This window comes from Taeniopygia guttata, chromosome 2, assembly GCF_048771995.1.
Source record: "Taeniopygia guttata chromosome 2, bTaeGut7.mat, whole genome shotgun sequence".
Classification (NCBI taxonomy): domain Eukaryota; kingdom Metazoa; phylum Chordata; class Aves; order Passeriformes; family Estrildidae; genus Taeniopygia; species Taeniopygia guttata.
In genome coordinates this window covers 74,789,419-74,806,055 of record NC_133026.1, presented here as the reverse complement: position 1 = coordinate 74,806,055, position 16,637 = coordinate 74,789,419, and the positions used below count along the sequence as shown (strand labels likewise).

Here is a 16,637-nt window from a genome sequence, read left to right as displayed (position 1 = left end):
ATGTGGGGTGAACCATACATTCTGGGGGGTGACATGGGAGAATCCATTCGGCTTTTGGACCCCGCTGTAGGTGAGGGTAATTGTCCAGCCAGTAGGGGGCGTTATATTCGTCCTGGCTGTACCATTGTGGTTCTTAATCATATTTATCTACCCTCCCCAACATCTCCCCCTTTTTCACTGAACCATTTGAAATATTAAATATTGATTTAACAACTATTTTCTGCACACTTGGAGGTGTACAGGGTATTGTTACTAGAACTATACTTATTGCTACTGGAACAGTCAAGCTTATTTTACAGAGTTCCTTTAGCCAAGGTGCAAGGCTGAAACTATTAAGTAAACTGTGTAGCTGAGATGGCTTTATTGTTATTAAATCACTGATTATAGTAGGGGAGGCATTGTCAGAATTTTTTTGGAAAAGGTCTTATAATTAAACGGGTTGAAAAAGGTTTGTTAGGGTTTGTGTTAGATATATAGGTGGTCTTAGAGCTTGCAGGCTTGGCTAAAGCTACTCGGCATTTGTCCTTGGTTGAATTATAAGTAAAATTTCAATATAAAAACTGAAACAGAAGAACAAAAACAATATGCACGCATTAAACGATAGAAAGTCCATTTTTCTCTCGATGACGCAGCGTGGTTCAGGTCTGGGTGCTGGCTTCTTGGCTTGTGCTTGTAGAGGAACTGTCTGGTGTGGGGGTGTCAGCAGATTTCGGAGCATGGTAAGGCTTCACGTTCTTTCCTGGGACCCACTTAAGTCCTTGACCTGTAGAAACACAAGCAAAACCTTTTCCCCACGTTATGAGGTTGTATGGACCTTCTATTTGCCCTGTGTCTAAGTTTTTTATTAAAACTGGGGGGTGTTCCTTAATTTTTGCTTTTTTGTTGTTCAGAAAGTGTCTGTAGATGGGGGGGTCGGGCTCTTCTGTAGAGCTATTTAGGAAATTGTAAACATACAGAGCTTTACTCAATCTCTTTTGAGGTGTAGCTTGATCTACTCCTCCTTTCTGTTGATTTAAAATGCGTTTTAGGGTTTGGTGTGTTCTTTCTACCATTCCCTGACTCGTGGGGGAGTGAGGGATGCCAAATGTATGGTGAACACCCCAATCATTCAGGAATGTGGCTAGTTCTTGTGAGGTATATGAGGGGCCATTATCAGTTTTAATTTCTTGGGGAACACCTAAATAGGAGAAGGCTTGTGAGAAATGTTGGCAGACATGCTTGGCTGTTTCCCCTGTATGTACAGAGGCAAAAATTGCATTTGAAAATGTATCAATAGAGACATGGATGTTTTTAAACTTCCCAAAAGATGGATATTTAGTGATATCTGTTTGCCATTTCTGTAGGCTCTCCAACCCTCGCGGGTTGGTGGCTGCTGAAGGGGGGAGGGGTTGCACATGCTGACAGCTTGGGCAAGCTCGTACAATATTTTGTGCTTGCTCTAGGGAAATGTGAAAATCTCGTTTGATGGCCTGTGCGTTTTGGTGAAAGAATGCATGGCTCAATTTGGCCTGTTCAATAGTGTTGGGCAAGGTGGTTGCAGCAAGCACTGAGGTGGATTTCTCAACGCTTGCTGAACCTTCCTCATCAGACGCGGCTGATGCCAGTGCATCAGCGCGTGCATTTCCCTCTGCCATGAATCCTGGAAGACCAGAGTGAGCCCTGATATGAGAGATAAAGTAAGGATTAGCTCTGTGTGATAAAATGTTATATAAACAGGTAAGCCAAAGACACAAATTATTGTTGCTTACATCCTTTAGAACGGATCCCTCAATTCTCTTAATGACATTAGCTACATAAGCTGAATCTGTGATCAGGTTGAAAGGTTCCGGAAAGAGCTGAAATGCTCTTACAACTGCAGCCAATTCAACAATCTGAGGGGAACCTTCAACTTTTTGGACATCTTGTTCCCAGGTTTTAGTTTTTGTATTTTGCCATGTAACAACTGAGTTGTGTGTTCGGCCTGACCCGTCAGTGAAGATCGTAATTGCATTTAAAGGTTCTTCACTGATCAGGGGCTTCTCCTTATAACATAACTTGGCTTTGATCATTTTGTGTGCTGGGTAGTGAATTGAGCAGGTGCCTGGGAAGTTCAGCAAGGCATACAGCAGGTCCTCCGACTTTTGCATAGCCCAGTCAAAATATGTTTTCTTCATGGGCAGGTAAATAGTTTCAAACTCGCGGCCTGCTATTGAAAGGAGCCTTGCTCTGCCTTTGATGATGATCTGTGACATCATCTCTAAAGGTGTGAGGATTGTCTTTGGTGACCTATAGGAAATAAAAACCCATTCAATTATTAACAGTGGATCCTTGAGAGAAGAGTCCCATTGGAAGATGAGGCCGCACAGCCTCAACTTTTCTCCCAGGATTGCAAGGAAAAAGGGTTGACCAGGAACATAGCGATGTGCCTGCCTGTTCTGCAGAGCGTCAGTGATGTGTTCTAGGGCCTTACAAGCCTCTGGAGTGAGAGACCTGGGGGATCTGAGTTCATTGTCTCCCTTTAACAGATCAAAAAGTGGAGCAAGTTCATCAGCAGTTATTCCTAAGACAGGCCTAACCCAATTAATTTCCCCTAAGATCTGTTGTAAGTCCTGTAGAGTGCGGACATCGGTTCGGATTTGTATCTTTTGGGGGGAAATAGACTGATCTGTTAGTTTCCAGCCTAGATACTTCCAGGGGGCAGTTTCTTGTATTTTTGATTCAGAGATCACAAGTCCAGCCTTTTTTACTTCAGCAACAGCATAACTACAAGTCCCTCTCATCTGCTCTTGTGTTGGTGCTGCAATAAGCAGATCATCCATGTAGTGAAGGATAACGGATTGTGGAAACTTTTGGCGGACTGGAGTCAGCGCGCGGGCGACGAAATATTGGCAGATAGTAGGCGAGTTTTTCATTCCTTGGGGGAGGGAAAGCCAGTGATACCTCTGAAGCGGTTCTTGTAAGTTCGTACTTGGGATGGAGAAGGCAAAACGAGGAGCGTCATCTGGATGCAGAGGGATGTTGAAGAAACAGTCTTTCAGATCTATGATGATAAGAGGCCAGTCTCTGGGTATCATGGACAGGTTGGGCAGGCCAGGCTGGAGTGGGCCCATGTTTTCGATCACTGCATTGATTTTTCTGAGATCGTGTAGCAGTCGCCAGGTGTTAGAGGTTTTCTTATGGATCACAAATACAGGTGAGTTCCAGGGGCTGTTAGTGGGCTTAATGTGGCCCTTCTGCAGTTGTTCTGCTACCAGTTCTTTGAGGGCACTCAGCTTGTTATCTGGCAGGGGCCACTGATCGACCCAGACAGGGGTGTCAGTCTTCCAGGTCAGTTTCGGAGTGCTGAGTGCTTTAGTGGCCCCTACAAAAAACCCAGTTCAATTTTAGCTCCCCATGCAGAAAGCAAGTCCCTTCCCCATACTGTGATGGGTTTCTGAACCACATAAGGGCGAATCAATGCTTTCATTCTGTCAGGCCCTTCAATGCTGATCACAGATTCGCTTTGCAAGCACGGAGTGACACCTCCGATGCCTGTGAGAGTGCTTGGGGGAGGTACCAACCTCCAATCAGTAGGCCAATAACAAGAAGAAATTACAGAAACGTCTGCCCCCGTGTCAATCATCCCCTTGATGGTGACTCGAACCCCGCCATTTGATAGTTCACAAGTTAGCAGTGGTCTTTGGTCACTTATGTGTTGAACCCATAGGACCTCGGGGTTTTCAGAAGCAACTGGGAAACAACGTGGTGGTATCTGGTCTATGGCTCCCATAGGCAGTGCAATGGCAGTGGCTATAAGGGTTTTAGGTGGAATATGCAATGGGGGGTAGTAAGCCTTGGCTAACACTAATAGTTCTTCATTGCAGTTAGCAGAGACTACACAAGGTAGAACAAGTAGCCCCAGGATGCAGTTCCTTTCTTTGCCAACTATTAGAAAGTCTTGCCGGAGTTGTGAAGGCCCAGTGATTCCTGTCGAAATATAGTCGTAGCCATCATCCTTTAAGAAGGTTGTTGGCTTGGAGGTCGCCAGAGTGCACCAGGTGCCTGGGGATAGTAAGTTTGAGTCATTAGCTGGGATTGTGCTGGTGATGCAGCGAAGGGCATTGGGACCGGGATATTCGCAGATTTTACCTCTGGGTTTTGGGGGGCCACCATTTGTTTCATCACGCGGTGACGCGGCGCGCTCGCCTTGGAGTTTTTTGGATTAGGTCTTCTACTCGCATCTTGTTTGGATCGGCACTGCCAGGGCATATGTTTTCCTTTTTTGCAGGTGGTGCACGAATCAGGCGTTTGTGGGCTTTTGTTGACTTCTGTGCAATCCTTTACGATGTGGCCAGGTTTTTTGCAGAGGTAGCAGGGTCCTAAAGGCAGAGCAGCTTGCATGACAGCCATGGTGTTGTATTGTTGTTGGGAGCTGAGATGCAGGGCAGTTAGAAGTTCCGTAAGTCTCTGGTCTCTTGCTTCTGCCTGTTGTGCTTGTGCTGCAAGAGCCCTTTCCAGTTTATCTCCCCGGGTTTCTTCGGGTTCATGTGCTTGGACGACTGCCACGTCATGTGGGCTCCCAACATAGTTGCACGCTTCAATCATCTCAGGCACTGTAGGTTTTTCTTTTCCTAGGGCCTTGATGATTCGTTTGCATTGGGCGTTGGCATTATTTTCGAGGATGTCCCGGATCATTATCGGCCGGGCCAAATCATCACCACATTGCCTTTCAGTAGCTTGAATTACCCGGTCTACAAATGTGGTGAATGGTTCAGATGAGCCTTGGGTAACTAGATTGTATGCTCCTTCGGAAGTTCCCGCTGGCTGAATCTGTAAAAAGGCTCTGCGAGCCATCCTTTTGACATCATCCAATACCATTTTGGGTAGATTCGCCTGATGTTCGATCTTATCATCTGGTGGGTCACCTGTTAATTTAGACAAGGTAAGGGTGCGAAGGTGTGCATCAGTGCTTTGTCTATATGTAGTTAGGACTCCTGCAAGCATTCTCTTCCATTTAAGATCCCACAATATATATTGTGAGTCCGTGAGAAATGTGGTGGCAAGATGTTTGCAGTCATGTGGCGTGAGTGTGTGTCTCTCTAGGGTACTTTTCAACAGCTGTTTGAAATAGGAAGAGGAGATGCCACCGTCATTAATTGCTTTTCGCAACTCTTTTAAATCATGGGAGGGAAGGAATGTCCATGTTTTGAGATTAGCAGGTTGTTGGCTGGGTATTGCCGGTATGGCTTGGGAAGGCAGGTTGTCTTCTTTGTGGTTATCATATTTGATTTCAGGGCAGTTAGTCAATTGAAGATTGTTGGCACTGTGTTGAGAATTTGGTGAGACTGGGATAGAGAGGTTAGAGTTTGCAGGGGTAACATAGTTCTCTGTCTGTCCTTTGTTTGTAGAAGCTGCAGTTACATTGTTGCGTTCACGTTGCTGAGGCATAGTGTCTTCGTTAGGGTGTGGTGAGGAGCTGTTAGTGTGGGAGGCAGGGGCTGCTGCCAGCTGAGGCAGAGGAGCAGGGGGGGTGGAGGTCGCGGGCAGCAGCACCTGTGGGGAACTGGGATTTGTGGAAGGATATGCTGTCGCTATGGCATTGGGTGCTGTGGCAGTTTGTAGATACGGCGACGGGAGGGGTGCGGAGGGATATGGTGATGGGTTTGGGAAACCCGGAAGTGGTGCCGGCGTTGGGGGGTTCCGCGGCTCTGCAGCCAGAGGCGGGGGCTGCGGCACCGCGGGGGGGTGGGGGGGTGGGGACGCCGGGTTTGCGTCTGCCGGGGGGGCCGGCCGCGAGTCCAGGAGGCGGGCGGGCAGCGGGGGCACGGCGCCGGGAGCCGGGGCGTCCCTGGGAAGGACGGGCGGTGCCGCGGCTGCAGGGGCGGGGTCCGGGGCGCTCGAGGGAGAAGAGGTGGAAACAGGGGCGGGGTCATGGCCGCACGAGAGGGGGGCGGCGGCCGTGGGGGCGGGGTCAGGGCTGCGCGGGAGGGAGGCGGCGGGGGCGGGGGCGGGGGCGGGGTCTGGACCGCGGGGAGGGGGGCGGCGGCCGCGGGGGCGGGGTCAGGGCTGCGCGAGAGGGAGGGCGTGGCCCCGGGAGTGGGGGCCGCCCAGCCTAGGGCCGGCGCATGGCCGGCGTGTTCGCCGGACCAGGGGACTTCCGGGTGGGTCGGGGGGGCGGCCGCGGAGGCCAGCGTCTGCAGCTTTTGCAAAATCGCAGCTGACGCTTGAAATTGTGCTTGTAAAATAGCCATTGACTGGGTTTGTGCTTGCAAAATGGCTGTTGTTTGATTTTGTAAAAGTTCGGCTATAGTAGCCATCATAGCCGGGACAGGCAATGCTGGGGGGGCGGGCGGGGGGGAGGCGGGGCCCGCAGAGTGGTTTGGGGGGGAGGAGGTGGCCGCAAGGGCGGGTTCTGGGTTGCGGGTGAGGGGGGGGGCGGCTGCGGCGGGGAGCGCCGCTCGCTCAGAAACCGGCGAGTCGCCAACCGCCTCGCCGGCATTCTCGCCGCAGCGCGGGGTTGGGGGGCAGTCCGGCGGGGATTGTTGAGCCACGGCGGGGAGCGGTTTGGCTGCTATCTGTGGCTTTTGAGAAGCGCAGATTCCTGCCACCACTCTATAAGCAGGGAGCAACTCGCAAGCATGGGGGTCCCGCCGTGAAATGTCGTTAAACAGTGTATGTCCCACGGACTCCCAAAAGTCTCCACAAAACACAGCAGAGCGCTCGGCATATGGGAACTTAAGTAAGATCCATTCTAGGAGTTTTCGTAGCTCTTTTTTAGGCAAATTACTATTATGGCTACGTAATAAGTGGTTAAGTTGCTTATAGAGATCTCGATCATCTGCAGAGTGGGACTGTCCCATTTTTAAACCAGTGTGGCTCACCTCGGTGTCGCAGGAGCGGGATCCTCTGTCAGGTTCCGACGTTTACTGCAGTCGGTGCTGAGGTCACCGTGGGGTTTCTCCAGAGCTTCAGCGCGGGCAGTGCTAAGCAGTGCTCGCCTGTGCTTTGTGTACGTGGCCACGTGGCGCGGCAAGTCTCGTCACAAAGCCTTGGGTCGCCGCGGAATCGCGGCGATCTCTTGTGCTCGGAGAATAATGGCCAGAAGTCGTATAAGGGCTCTAAGAGCTCGCTACTATGTAACGAGTCGCTGAGCTGTAGGACGGCTTCGGGACTTTTTAAAGAGCTCCGGTTCGTTACTGCCTAGCAGCAGAATGCCGTGCTCGCGACCACGATGGCGAGGAAATACCTGGTTATATAGTTAGTGTCCATGGAAAGGTGTCCTACAGGTAGAAAAGCTGGAAAGCATCCAGACGGGTGCAGTTGCAGGTCACCGTGGGTTCGTATTCGAGGTGGGTGCCAGTCTGTAACGACGTATATTTGTATTCCACGGACAGATTCAAGCGAGATCTCTTTGGTTGCTCTTGGAGGGTGAAGTTTATTCAGGACGCAGAGAGGCTCTGCCTCGAGCTGCCAGACACAGCACGTGGCTGGGCCTCGGGTGATGGGGGAGGGGAGAGACAGAGAGGAGAGCAGGGACTCCCGGAGGACTCTCCAGGAGGGGAAGGGAAGATCCAAGAGGGCGTCCAGCCCCCTGGAGACCCCTTATCAAGGGGGGCTCCAGGGTGGGCTGGAACAGGACCTGGGCCAATGGGGTCACAGGCACCTGATGGTTCAGGGGAGGGTTACAGATGTGGGGTGAACCATACATTCTGGGGGGTGACATGGGAGAATCCATTCGGCTTTTGGACCCCGCTGTAGGTGAGGGTAATTGTCCAGCCAGTAGGGGGCGTTATATTCGTCCTGGCTGTACCATTGTGGTTCTTAATCATATTTATCTACCCTCCCCAACAGTCCTTTAGGGTTTTTCTCCCAGACTTTGCCCTAAACCAGGACACTCATTATATGGGTAACTGCAATGTTTCTCATTGTGATAGTTGATAGATGTTCTCATTAACAAAAAGCTGCAGGCCATGTCATTATCATAATTTTCTTTCTTCTTTCCAGCATTACTAAGTGGCTTGCTACGTATTTGCATACGTTTGGGAGAAGGAGGGTTCTGGTCAGCAATTCTTATCATGTTCCTGATTATTTGCCCCTCCTGTATTTTCCTTTTCCTCTTTTAAATTGTGATAGTGCAACAAAATTCTAATTAAGTTCCATTTAGGTCAGTAGCTCTAGACAGTGATTGCTTGCTAGAGAACTATGTTAAAAGACAGTGTCCTTTATGGAGTTGTGTTTTTTATGTTTTATTACATTTGTATTATGTATAGGTTTGTTCCATGTACCCCCGGTTCTGTAACGGGTTTTCCCCGGGTTTTCCCGCTTTTCCCCGCGTGTCCGTTATCCCCAAAAGTGCCAAGTCATCCCCCTTGTTTACCCCAGATGCCTGTCTGTCACTTGGTGTCCCTTCCCCTCCACCTAGAATCTTCCACCCGGGACGCCGGGTGATTGGTAAAGGACCTGGGACCCTTCCCCTGTCTGTCCTTCATTTGATGTACCCCCATATCCCACCACCCTCGAACCCTCCATGGTTTTACCCCATTGGCTTCCCGGTTTTGCCCCGTTCCGTATTTAGTTCGTTCGCGCAGCTCGTTCCGGGCTTTCTCTGGCTGGCTCCAGCGCGCTCCGCCCCTCCCGCGCCGCTCCGGCAAACGCAGGCGCGGCATGCCTGGACTCCTTCGAATTATTGTATTCCCCGTTGGATTACCATAAACGGAATTCGCCCCTCGGAGAAAGACTCTCTTCATAATTCGCCGTGGGGTCGCTGACTGTTCTCCGAACTCCGATAGCGCTTCCCAAAGCCCTGTGAGGGTCCAGCGGGAAGCGCTAGAAACCTGCCCGCCCCTCTTCCCCCACAGCTAGCCGGGGCAGGGGAAAGGCATCGGGGAGAGGAGCAGTTCGGCAGTCCTTGAACAAAATGCTGATTTACAATGTCTCTTGGTGTTATTCAAAATTGGAATACAAATCTATATGACTAAATCTGGTTTCTTGAACTAGAAAATAGCTAGTTGAATGCTGATGTAAGAATTCCTCAGGAATGTTTGCACAAATTTCAGACATCTGGTTTTGTTGCTGTGGGGTTTCTCTGGCTTTTCTTAATTTTTTTTTAATGCAGAGGCTTTTGCTTTACTTACCCTTTACATCTGATATTTATGAGGGTTTATAGGAATGTCTGTACTTTTTAAAGAATGCATATACTACAATGTCTATAAAAATGGTTTTATATTTATTGTTGACAATCCTTTTAAATAATTGCTCTGGTTTAGGAGTGGTATTCTCCAATTCAGTGCTCCAACAAAAGCCATGCACTGCTCTTTCCCCCTTTATGCAATCCCGCTCCCCATGGCAGGATGGAGAGCAGAATTGGAGGCACAAACAGAAAGCATTATAGGCTAAGTACAATTTACTGGAAATAGCAATGAGATAAGGAAAAAAAAACAAAACAGTAACAGTAACAATATTAATAACAAAAGTGTACAAAGAGCTATTCACATGCAAAATGCTCACTGCAGAGCTCACAACCCACCCACAGCCACACCACCCTGACTTGAAGAAAGCCCTTCCCCCCAGAAGAAACTCCCGGCAATGATATGAGGTGGTGTAGAATAACATCCCTGTCCTACCCATGTTTCCTCCTGGCTACTACAAAAGCTAACCCTGCCCTGGCTGGAACCAGGACAATAATGTTTAAGTCAACAAAGCAAGAAAACAAAAAATATCACTATGTTAATATTCATCCCTCATAATGAGTACTGCCAACTTTTAACAAATGAAGACCTAGCCACATGTATATTCTTCTGCAATCAACACAGGCAGAGAATTCAGTGTTGTTTACAACAGAGCAACCCTGCAGAGCAATGAACTTGAAATTACTAGCTCCCAAGGATTTCATAAGTCTAAAGTTCTTGGCAAAGTTATTTTGTGGGCAGCTTTTGTAGCTCAGCAGAACAATAGCTAGAGATGTTCCACATCTTAGTATTAAGGCAATATGGCCTCTTGACATTTTGGGACACAGAGAGCCTGACAGAATCAAGTTTGAATCAGAATCAAGCAAATCAGAATCAAACAAATCACTGAGGTGGAGGAAAGAGTGGAATACCTCCTTCTGAAATATTCTTTTAAAATATACTCAGATTGGCAAGTGCTTGATTTTTCAGAGAGTTTGAACAAACTGGACTCCCACTGAACTCAGTTTTCTTTTCTTAAAGAATGTCAAGCCTTAATTAAATCTTTGACTTCAAGGGAAATTTAGACAAAACACAAAGGTTTTAGGATATCTTTTTCCTTTTTCTATGTGTATCTGTGAAATGCCAAACTTTCTGGTGTTTGTTAGATAATTTTTACATTTGTAAGTTTATCAATAATAGTGAAATTTACACCAGACTGGTGAATACACTATAGGTTATTATAAGCTTTTAGAAAGCATTTATTTGAAAATTGCTAACCAAAAGGGAAAGCTGTTTAAATTTTTCTTAAATCTATGTCTTTTCTAAATAATTTAAATCTATAATTATTAACTACAATGACTTCTGCGAGCTCTTGCTCCTTTGGCTCTTCACTGGTTTTTGTCAAGTATTATTAAACCATTTCTGTTGCTCAATCTGTTCTGTACTTAAACTCAGCAATAAGGCCAAATTCTGTGTTTTGGTGAAGCTCCGTCTTCATATTATTGAGGCAGGCAGGCACTATTTATTGGCTTGGTTCTATGGCACTGTTGAAGATTGATCTGTCTTTGACATGTCAATATCCTTCACATGCAAAATTTTCTCTCAAGTACTGATATAAGAAATTATTACAAAAAAATATTTCTTTCTCTTTAAATTCAAAACAAAATAAATTTGCAGGCAGGGAGAAGACCCACGTTAGGTCAAGGTCCTTTAAAACACTAAATTCTGACTTGCTTTTTCTTAAATAAGAGTAAATGCACACAAGATATGTGTGAAAGAACTCAAAACTCTATATTAAAATCAATAACAATATTTTTGCTTTTCTGTACTTGCCCTGAGAAACATCAATCAGACTGTAGAAAGCACTAGTAACTCCAACTAATATTGCTAGATCTTCTGATGAAAGCACTTCCAGCCAATAGGGACCTCTCCAGATTCTCAAGACCATATAAAAGTCATTGAGAGAGGCCTCATGATATCATCAGGTTACTCCTTATGTAGTCTTGGAGGAACCCATTCAGGTCCTAGAGACTGGAAAAGCAGACCCCTCTAAACATTTGTGTCAACTGTGAGTTCATCATTCTCACAGCCATGGCCCTCCAGCTCAAGGCACTGGCACCACTTTGGTCCATCACTGGTGTTGAAAACAGAGGCAAAGGAAGAATTTAACAACTCCATCTTGTCTATGTCCATATTTGTGAAGCGACCATCTCCATCCTCTAACAGGCCAATGTTACTTGTGCACTGCATTTTGCCATTAATGTATATTAAAAAACCTTCTTTTTATTGTCCCCCACACTTCTGGCTAGCTGCAGCTCCATTTGAGCTTTGACCACATGAATTTTATCCCTATAGTGTCAAGCAGCATCTCTGTGTTTCTTCTATATCACCTCACCTTGCTTCTACTGGGCATATACCTTTTTTTTTTTTTTTTTTTTTTTTTCCCTTATATCCAAAAGAAGGTCCCTCCTCAGTCAACACAGCTTTCTGCTTTTTTTGCTTAACTTCTGACATTTTGGAATTGCCTACCCCTGTGCCCTTAGGAGGCAGTGCTTAAGATATAACCAGCACTGAGGGGCCCTACCAGTCTCAGAAATGCTTTGCCAGGGACTTTACCCACTAGTTCCCTGATCAGTCTGAAGTCTGCTCTCCTCTTGTCCAGAGCTCGAGTTTTGGTGGCACTTTTCCTCTTTTCAGATGATATTTAAACTCAATTTCTTTGTGGTTGCTGTGGCCAAGATGGCCGCCAACCACCACTTCCCTCTGGAGACTTTAACAAGCTACAAATCAAGGAATGCATCTTTCCCAAAGTGAAGTTATCATCTAGGTGTTTTAGGAACCTTCTGTAACTGTTTGTGTCAGTTTTGTGATGTTACCGGTTAATTTCTGGCAAGCTGAATTCTTCCTTAAAGACAAGGGCAGTTCATTTAGAGGCGCCTCATAGTTCCTCAAAGAATAATTAATCAGTGTCAGCATCCTGGCTATGTGGTCTACAGTAGACTCCCACAATGACATCCACATTAATTGCTTGTTCCTTAATCCCTAACCAGAGGTTCTCAATTGTGCCATTGTGCACCATGGGCTCCACACAGTCCAGCCCTTCCTTTACATACAGTGTCACCTCCCTGCCTCTTCTACACTGCCTACCACTCCCAAAGAGCCTGTAACCATCAACAGGACACTTCAGCCACAGGACCAGGTTTTGCTTATGCCGATGGTCTCAATTCTCTGAGATAGGGCCAAAGTTTCAAGTTCCACTTGTCTGCTCCTCATTTGTGCATCGGTATAGAAACATTTCAGATAGGGTTTGTGGTAGCTGACACCTGCTAGAGCAGAATGAGGAATCTTATTAGCATTCGTTTCCTCAAGGAAATGCACACCTTCCCTCTGCTTATAACTGGAACCCTGGTTTTGTCCCTTCCCACACATAATGCTGAAACAGAAAGAACAAGCTATGGAGAAAGGGATGGATTTTGTTTTCTACACATTCTTTCTTGTATTTTGCACTTAAAACCTCATCTATGACAATCACATTAATTTCTCCTCATATTTAAAATCATAGGAGGGGTTTCAGATGATTCGTGGGAATTGAATGGTACTATTAACTTTCCAAGTTAAAATTCCAATAGATTTAACCATCTAATTTTTATAATATTTCATGGTAAAAAAATTGAAATATTTTTGTAATTTTAGAATCCACTGCATTGCAATAATATTTTTAGTCCTAAAGAATGAAGATTAACAATAAAAAGGTGTATTGTAACCATATCTCAGCTATTACAACACTGTCAGCCACATCCTTTCTTGTGGAATTTTTATGTAAATGGATTTTTCATGTCATGGATAATCATAGAATACTTCAGCTTGGAAGGGATCAACCTTAAATCATCTAGTGCCAACCCCACTCCCATTGGGCAGGGACACCTTCTACCAGACCAGGTGGTTCAGAGATCTAGCCAAGCTTGCCTTTAACACTTTCAGGCATGAGGCATTCACAGCTTTTCGGACAAGCTGTTCCAGTGCATCAACACCCTTACTCTAAAGATTATTTTCTTTATATCTAATCTAAACTTACTTTCACAATTTGAAACCATTCACACTTGTTCTGTCATTACATGGTCTCGTAAATAGTCTCTATCTTTTTGGTATACTCCCTCCTATGGGAGAATGGATTGTGAGAGAATAGTGTTGAAGGCAAGCTCACCCCAGAGGAGTTGCACTGTACTAATTACCAAAGTGTAGGAACAGCCTTGCTTTTAATAGATCACAGCTATATCCAATAAGGATGGGTGTTATAAAAGAGTGGATTATCTGGTTGAGAGGAAAGTTGGAGTCAGTTGGCTGTGCTGCTGTGAGGAGTAAGGGTCAGGCAGTTGTGCTAGGGACAGTAAGGGTTAGTGTGTGCTGCAAGGGACAGGAAGGGTTAGGCAGTCATGCTAGGGACAGAAGGAAGTCAGCCAGATGTGTGGAAGGAAGAGAAAAGGCATCAGTGTTGCGAGGAGCTGCCTGTGAGAACTCACAGAGAGAAGGTACGAACATTTTAGAGTAGGATGATAAACTGACAGTGACAGTCAGTTCCCATCCACCGTTGATTGATGCCAAGCACCAATGCTGACACCCTCTTGGAAGTGCTGGAAGGCCATAATTTGGTCACCCTGAAACCTTTTCTTCTCCAGGCTGAACAATCCCAATACTCTTAGCCTGTCATCTTAGGAGAGGTGCTCCACATTCTAATCAAGTTGGTGTCCCTTACCTGAACTCATTCCGGGTCCATGTCCTTCCTGTGTTAGGAACACCAGAGCTGGATGCAGCACTCCAAGTGGTCTCAGCAGAGCAGAGCACAGGAGCAGAATCCCCTCCCTTGCCCTGCTGGCCACACTGCTTTAGATGTTGCTATCAGAAATGACAAGAAAGGGCATAATTTTTAAGATAGGGGTTCACATTTCATACTGTACAGAATTGTATAGCAATGTGGTTTGTTTCCTTCACAGTGTTCCTTGATTGCTGTACAGGGCTCATCCCAAGCCAAGCCTGAGATGTGAGGGAAAAAAAAAAGCTTTCTCTGCTTTACAGGAATCAGTGTGGAATGAAAATAAATAAAGAACTTGAAAAGAGGGTCTGACAAACATGCCTACTCCTAAAAAAAATCACTGGAGAACTTCTTTTCAATTATTCTACTTTTTGTTTTTACCTACTGAGCATGGATATATTTCCTGTGGAATAAGATAGAGTATATGTGACTTCATGTTCTACTGAAATATATATTTAAAATTCCTGCTATCTTTTGCCATACTGTAAGTAAAAGGGAAAAAGTTGAAACGTGATCTGTATGGGACCTCATGACCAGTTTTATAGTCCCATTCAGAGAGAATTTTTTAAAATTCTAGCACCAACACAAGCAGCAAAAAAATAGGTCTTGGAATTCACGTCTAATAGCATGAATATGAAATTTTTAATTTCAGATGTGAAGTAAAAATAGTTTTTCCTGATCACTAGAGATTAAATCCCTAGAGAACCAACTTCCTCTGGACTCCTTGCAATGCTCTGCTCAGGCTGTTGCCTGAAGGAAGTAGTGAACTCGCAAAATTTTTTGCCTATGTTACTGATTGGCAACCACTTTATCCTGCTGATGTTAAAGAAAATCACAAAAAAACAATTACATACTTGCAAGTTTGCAAGACAAATTTCTGACCTAAGCATACCAACATTATACAAATAATATCTCTTAACTCATTCAGATTCACTCGGATTCTAGCAGTAGTGCACATGAAAGGAAAGAGAATTTTCATGTCTGAAATTAGCTCCAGATTTTGGCAATTTACTGATTAGAACTCTCCAGCTTAGCAGGATCACCAATCACTGATTCATATCATTGAGTACAATTTGGAGGAATGAGCTGCTGTCAGAATCAATCACCATTTTGTTCAAATCACTGTAAATCTAGATATTTGAATGTGTAAAAAATTATCAGATTTTGGATATAACAGATCTCTGTCCTTCTGTGCAGTCACTCTTGAATGGGTTGAGCTTTTCTTGCTTGACATGAAAATGAACTCTTGATGACATTGAGAGGTGAAGTAATCATGAAAGACATTTTGCAGTGTCTTGGGATAGAGTAAATTTGTTCCTCTGCTAGTTGAACTGAGTTTCTTTAATATTTGCTTGCTCTTTTTCTCTCTCTTTCCTTCTTTCCATTTCTTGGGTTTTTTTCTTTAATTAATCAAAGAAGAAAGGCATCCTGAATGCTAAATTTCAAAAATCCCAGGAACAGCTCACAATCCCTGGTTTTGCAGTCTCATGGCACCAAATACGTGGGGATAAAATCATAAGAGACATTACAAACTTTTGCAGCGTCTTCAAAGTTGTAGATTACTTTTATCATAGTCGTGAGTGAGGTACTGCACACCATGTGAAATATCTTGCAGTGGGATTCATGAGTGCTAGAGCTCTGATTGGGAGTCATCATAGATGATAAATCTTGTGGAAACTAATATGTCTTAAATCTTATTATTTCCTGCCACTTAGTTCTGCCACTTATTTTCATAGACTTAAGGGAAGGCTGCTGTCTTCTTGGGAATCAGAGCCTACACATCTCCTGGAACTCACACTTGAAGTTTGATTTGCAAAGTAATACTACCATGTTCTATGTGGCTTGTATGTATAGGAAAACAGCCACAGGCCAGGCACTGGGATGAGTCTGATTAAAATAAAATAATTAAATCTTAAGATTTCTTGAGGGGAGGAGGCAAGGCGAGACTAGAAAGGAAATAACAGAATGCCCTGCACTACCATGTGTTGCATCACTGCCCCATCACAGATCTGCTTTTCCTTATCTCTTGTGAAGGACAAATGAGTTATGATATGTCATTGTTTTGGGGGATAAATTAGGGGTTTATCAGACATGCTCTGTGAAGTAGTCTTCTTTCACTATGAGAATGGGAAATATTCATAACTATTCAGCACATTACACCTTCGTATGACTTCTAGAGCTAGTAGTATAACCTCACAAACTTAGAGACAGTCTACATAGCTTAAATTTTAGATGTAAATCTTAATCATATATTTTTAACTCTTATTGCATTATCACAATGGTTTTGCAAACACATCTTCTTTAATACTTTCATCTTGCCTAAGTTGATTCTTAGTAATATGACAAACTCTCAGGGTAAGTAAATTCATTATGGCAGACTGTATCAGGCAATTACTTGAATGTCTAATATGCACAGTGTTTTGGACTGCCAGAACATTGTAAGAGCATCTGTTGAGCTCCATTGCACTGCTGAAGCCTTTTCACACATGAGCATTATATGCTTCCCAAATATAAGGCAGCTTTTGTAACTAAGAAGAGCCCTGTTTGTCAGCAGAATGATTTTATGAAAGAAGACCAAAGTTTTGACACTCCATATTTAAAATTATTTAAGGTTATTGGCCTAGATAAGTGTTGTGAAAAGGATCATGACTTTGAAGCCTAGTGATGACAGCATTCATGAGTGCTCACATCCTGTTTGACTA

General features: G+C 44.9%; 1 protein-coding gene across 1 annotated transcript; it reads right to left on the bottom strand.

Annotated features, from left to right (window-relative positions):
• Nucleotides 1–3,975: 3,975 nt before the first annotated feature.
• LOC140680226 (endogenous retrovirus group K member 8 Gag polyprotein-like) lies at nt 3,976–7,808 on the bottom strand. The gene is made up of 2 exons (XM_072924269.1): nt 6,840–7,808; nt 3,976–4,883 (listed from the first exon to the last, which is right to left on the bottom strand). The coding sequence occupies exon 2, from the start codon at nt 4,834–4,836 to the stop codon at nt 3,976–3,978; it is 861 nt and encodes a 286-aa protein (XP_072780370.1). The 5' UTR covers nt 4,837–4,883; nt 6,840–7,808.
• Nucleotides 7,809–16,637: the final 8,829 nt, after the last annotated feature.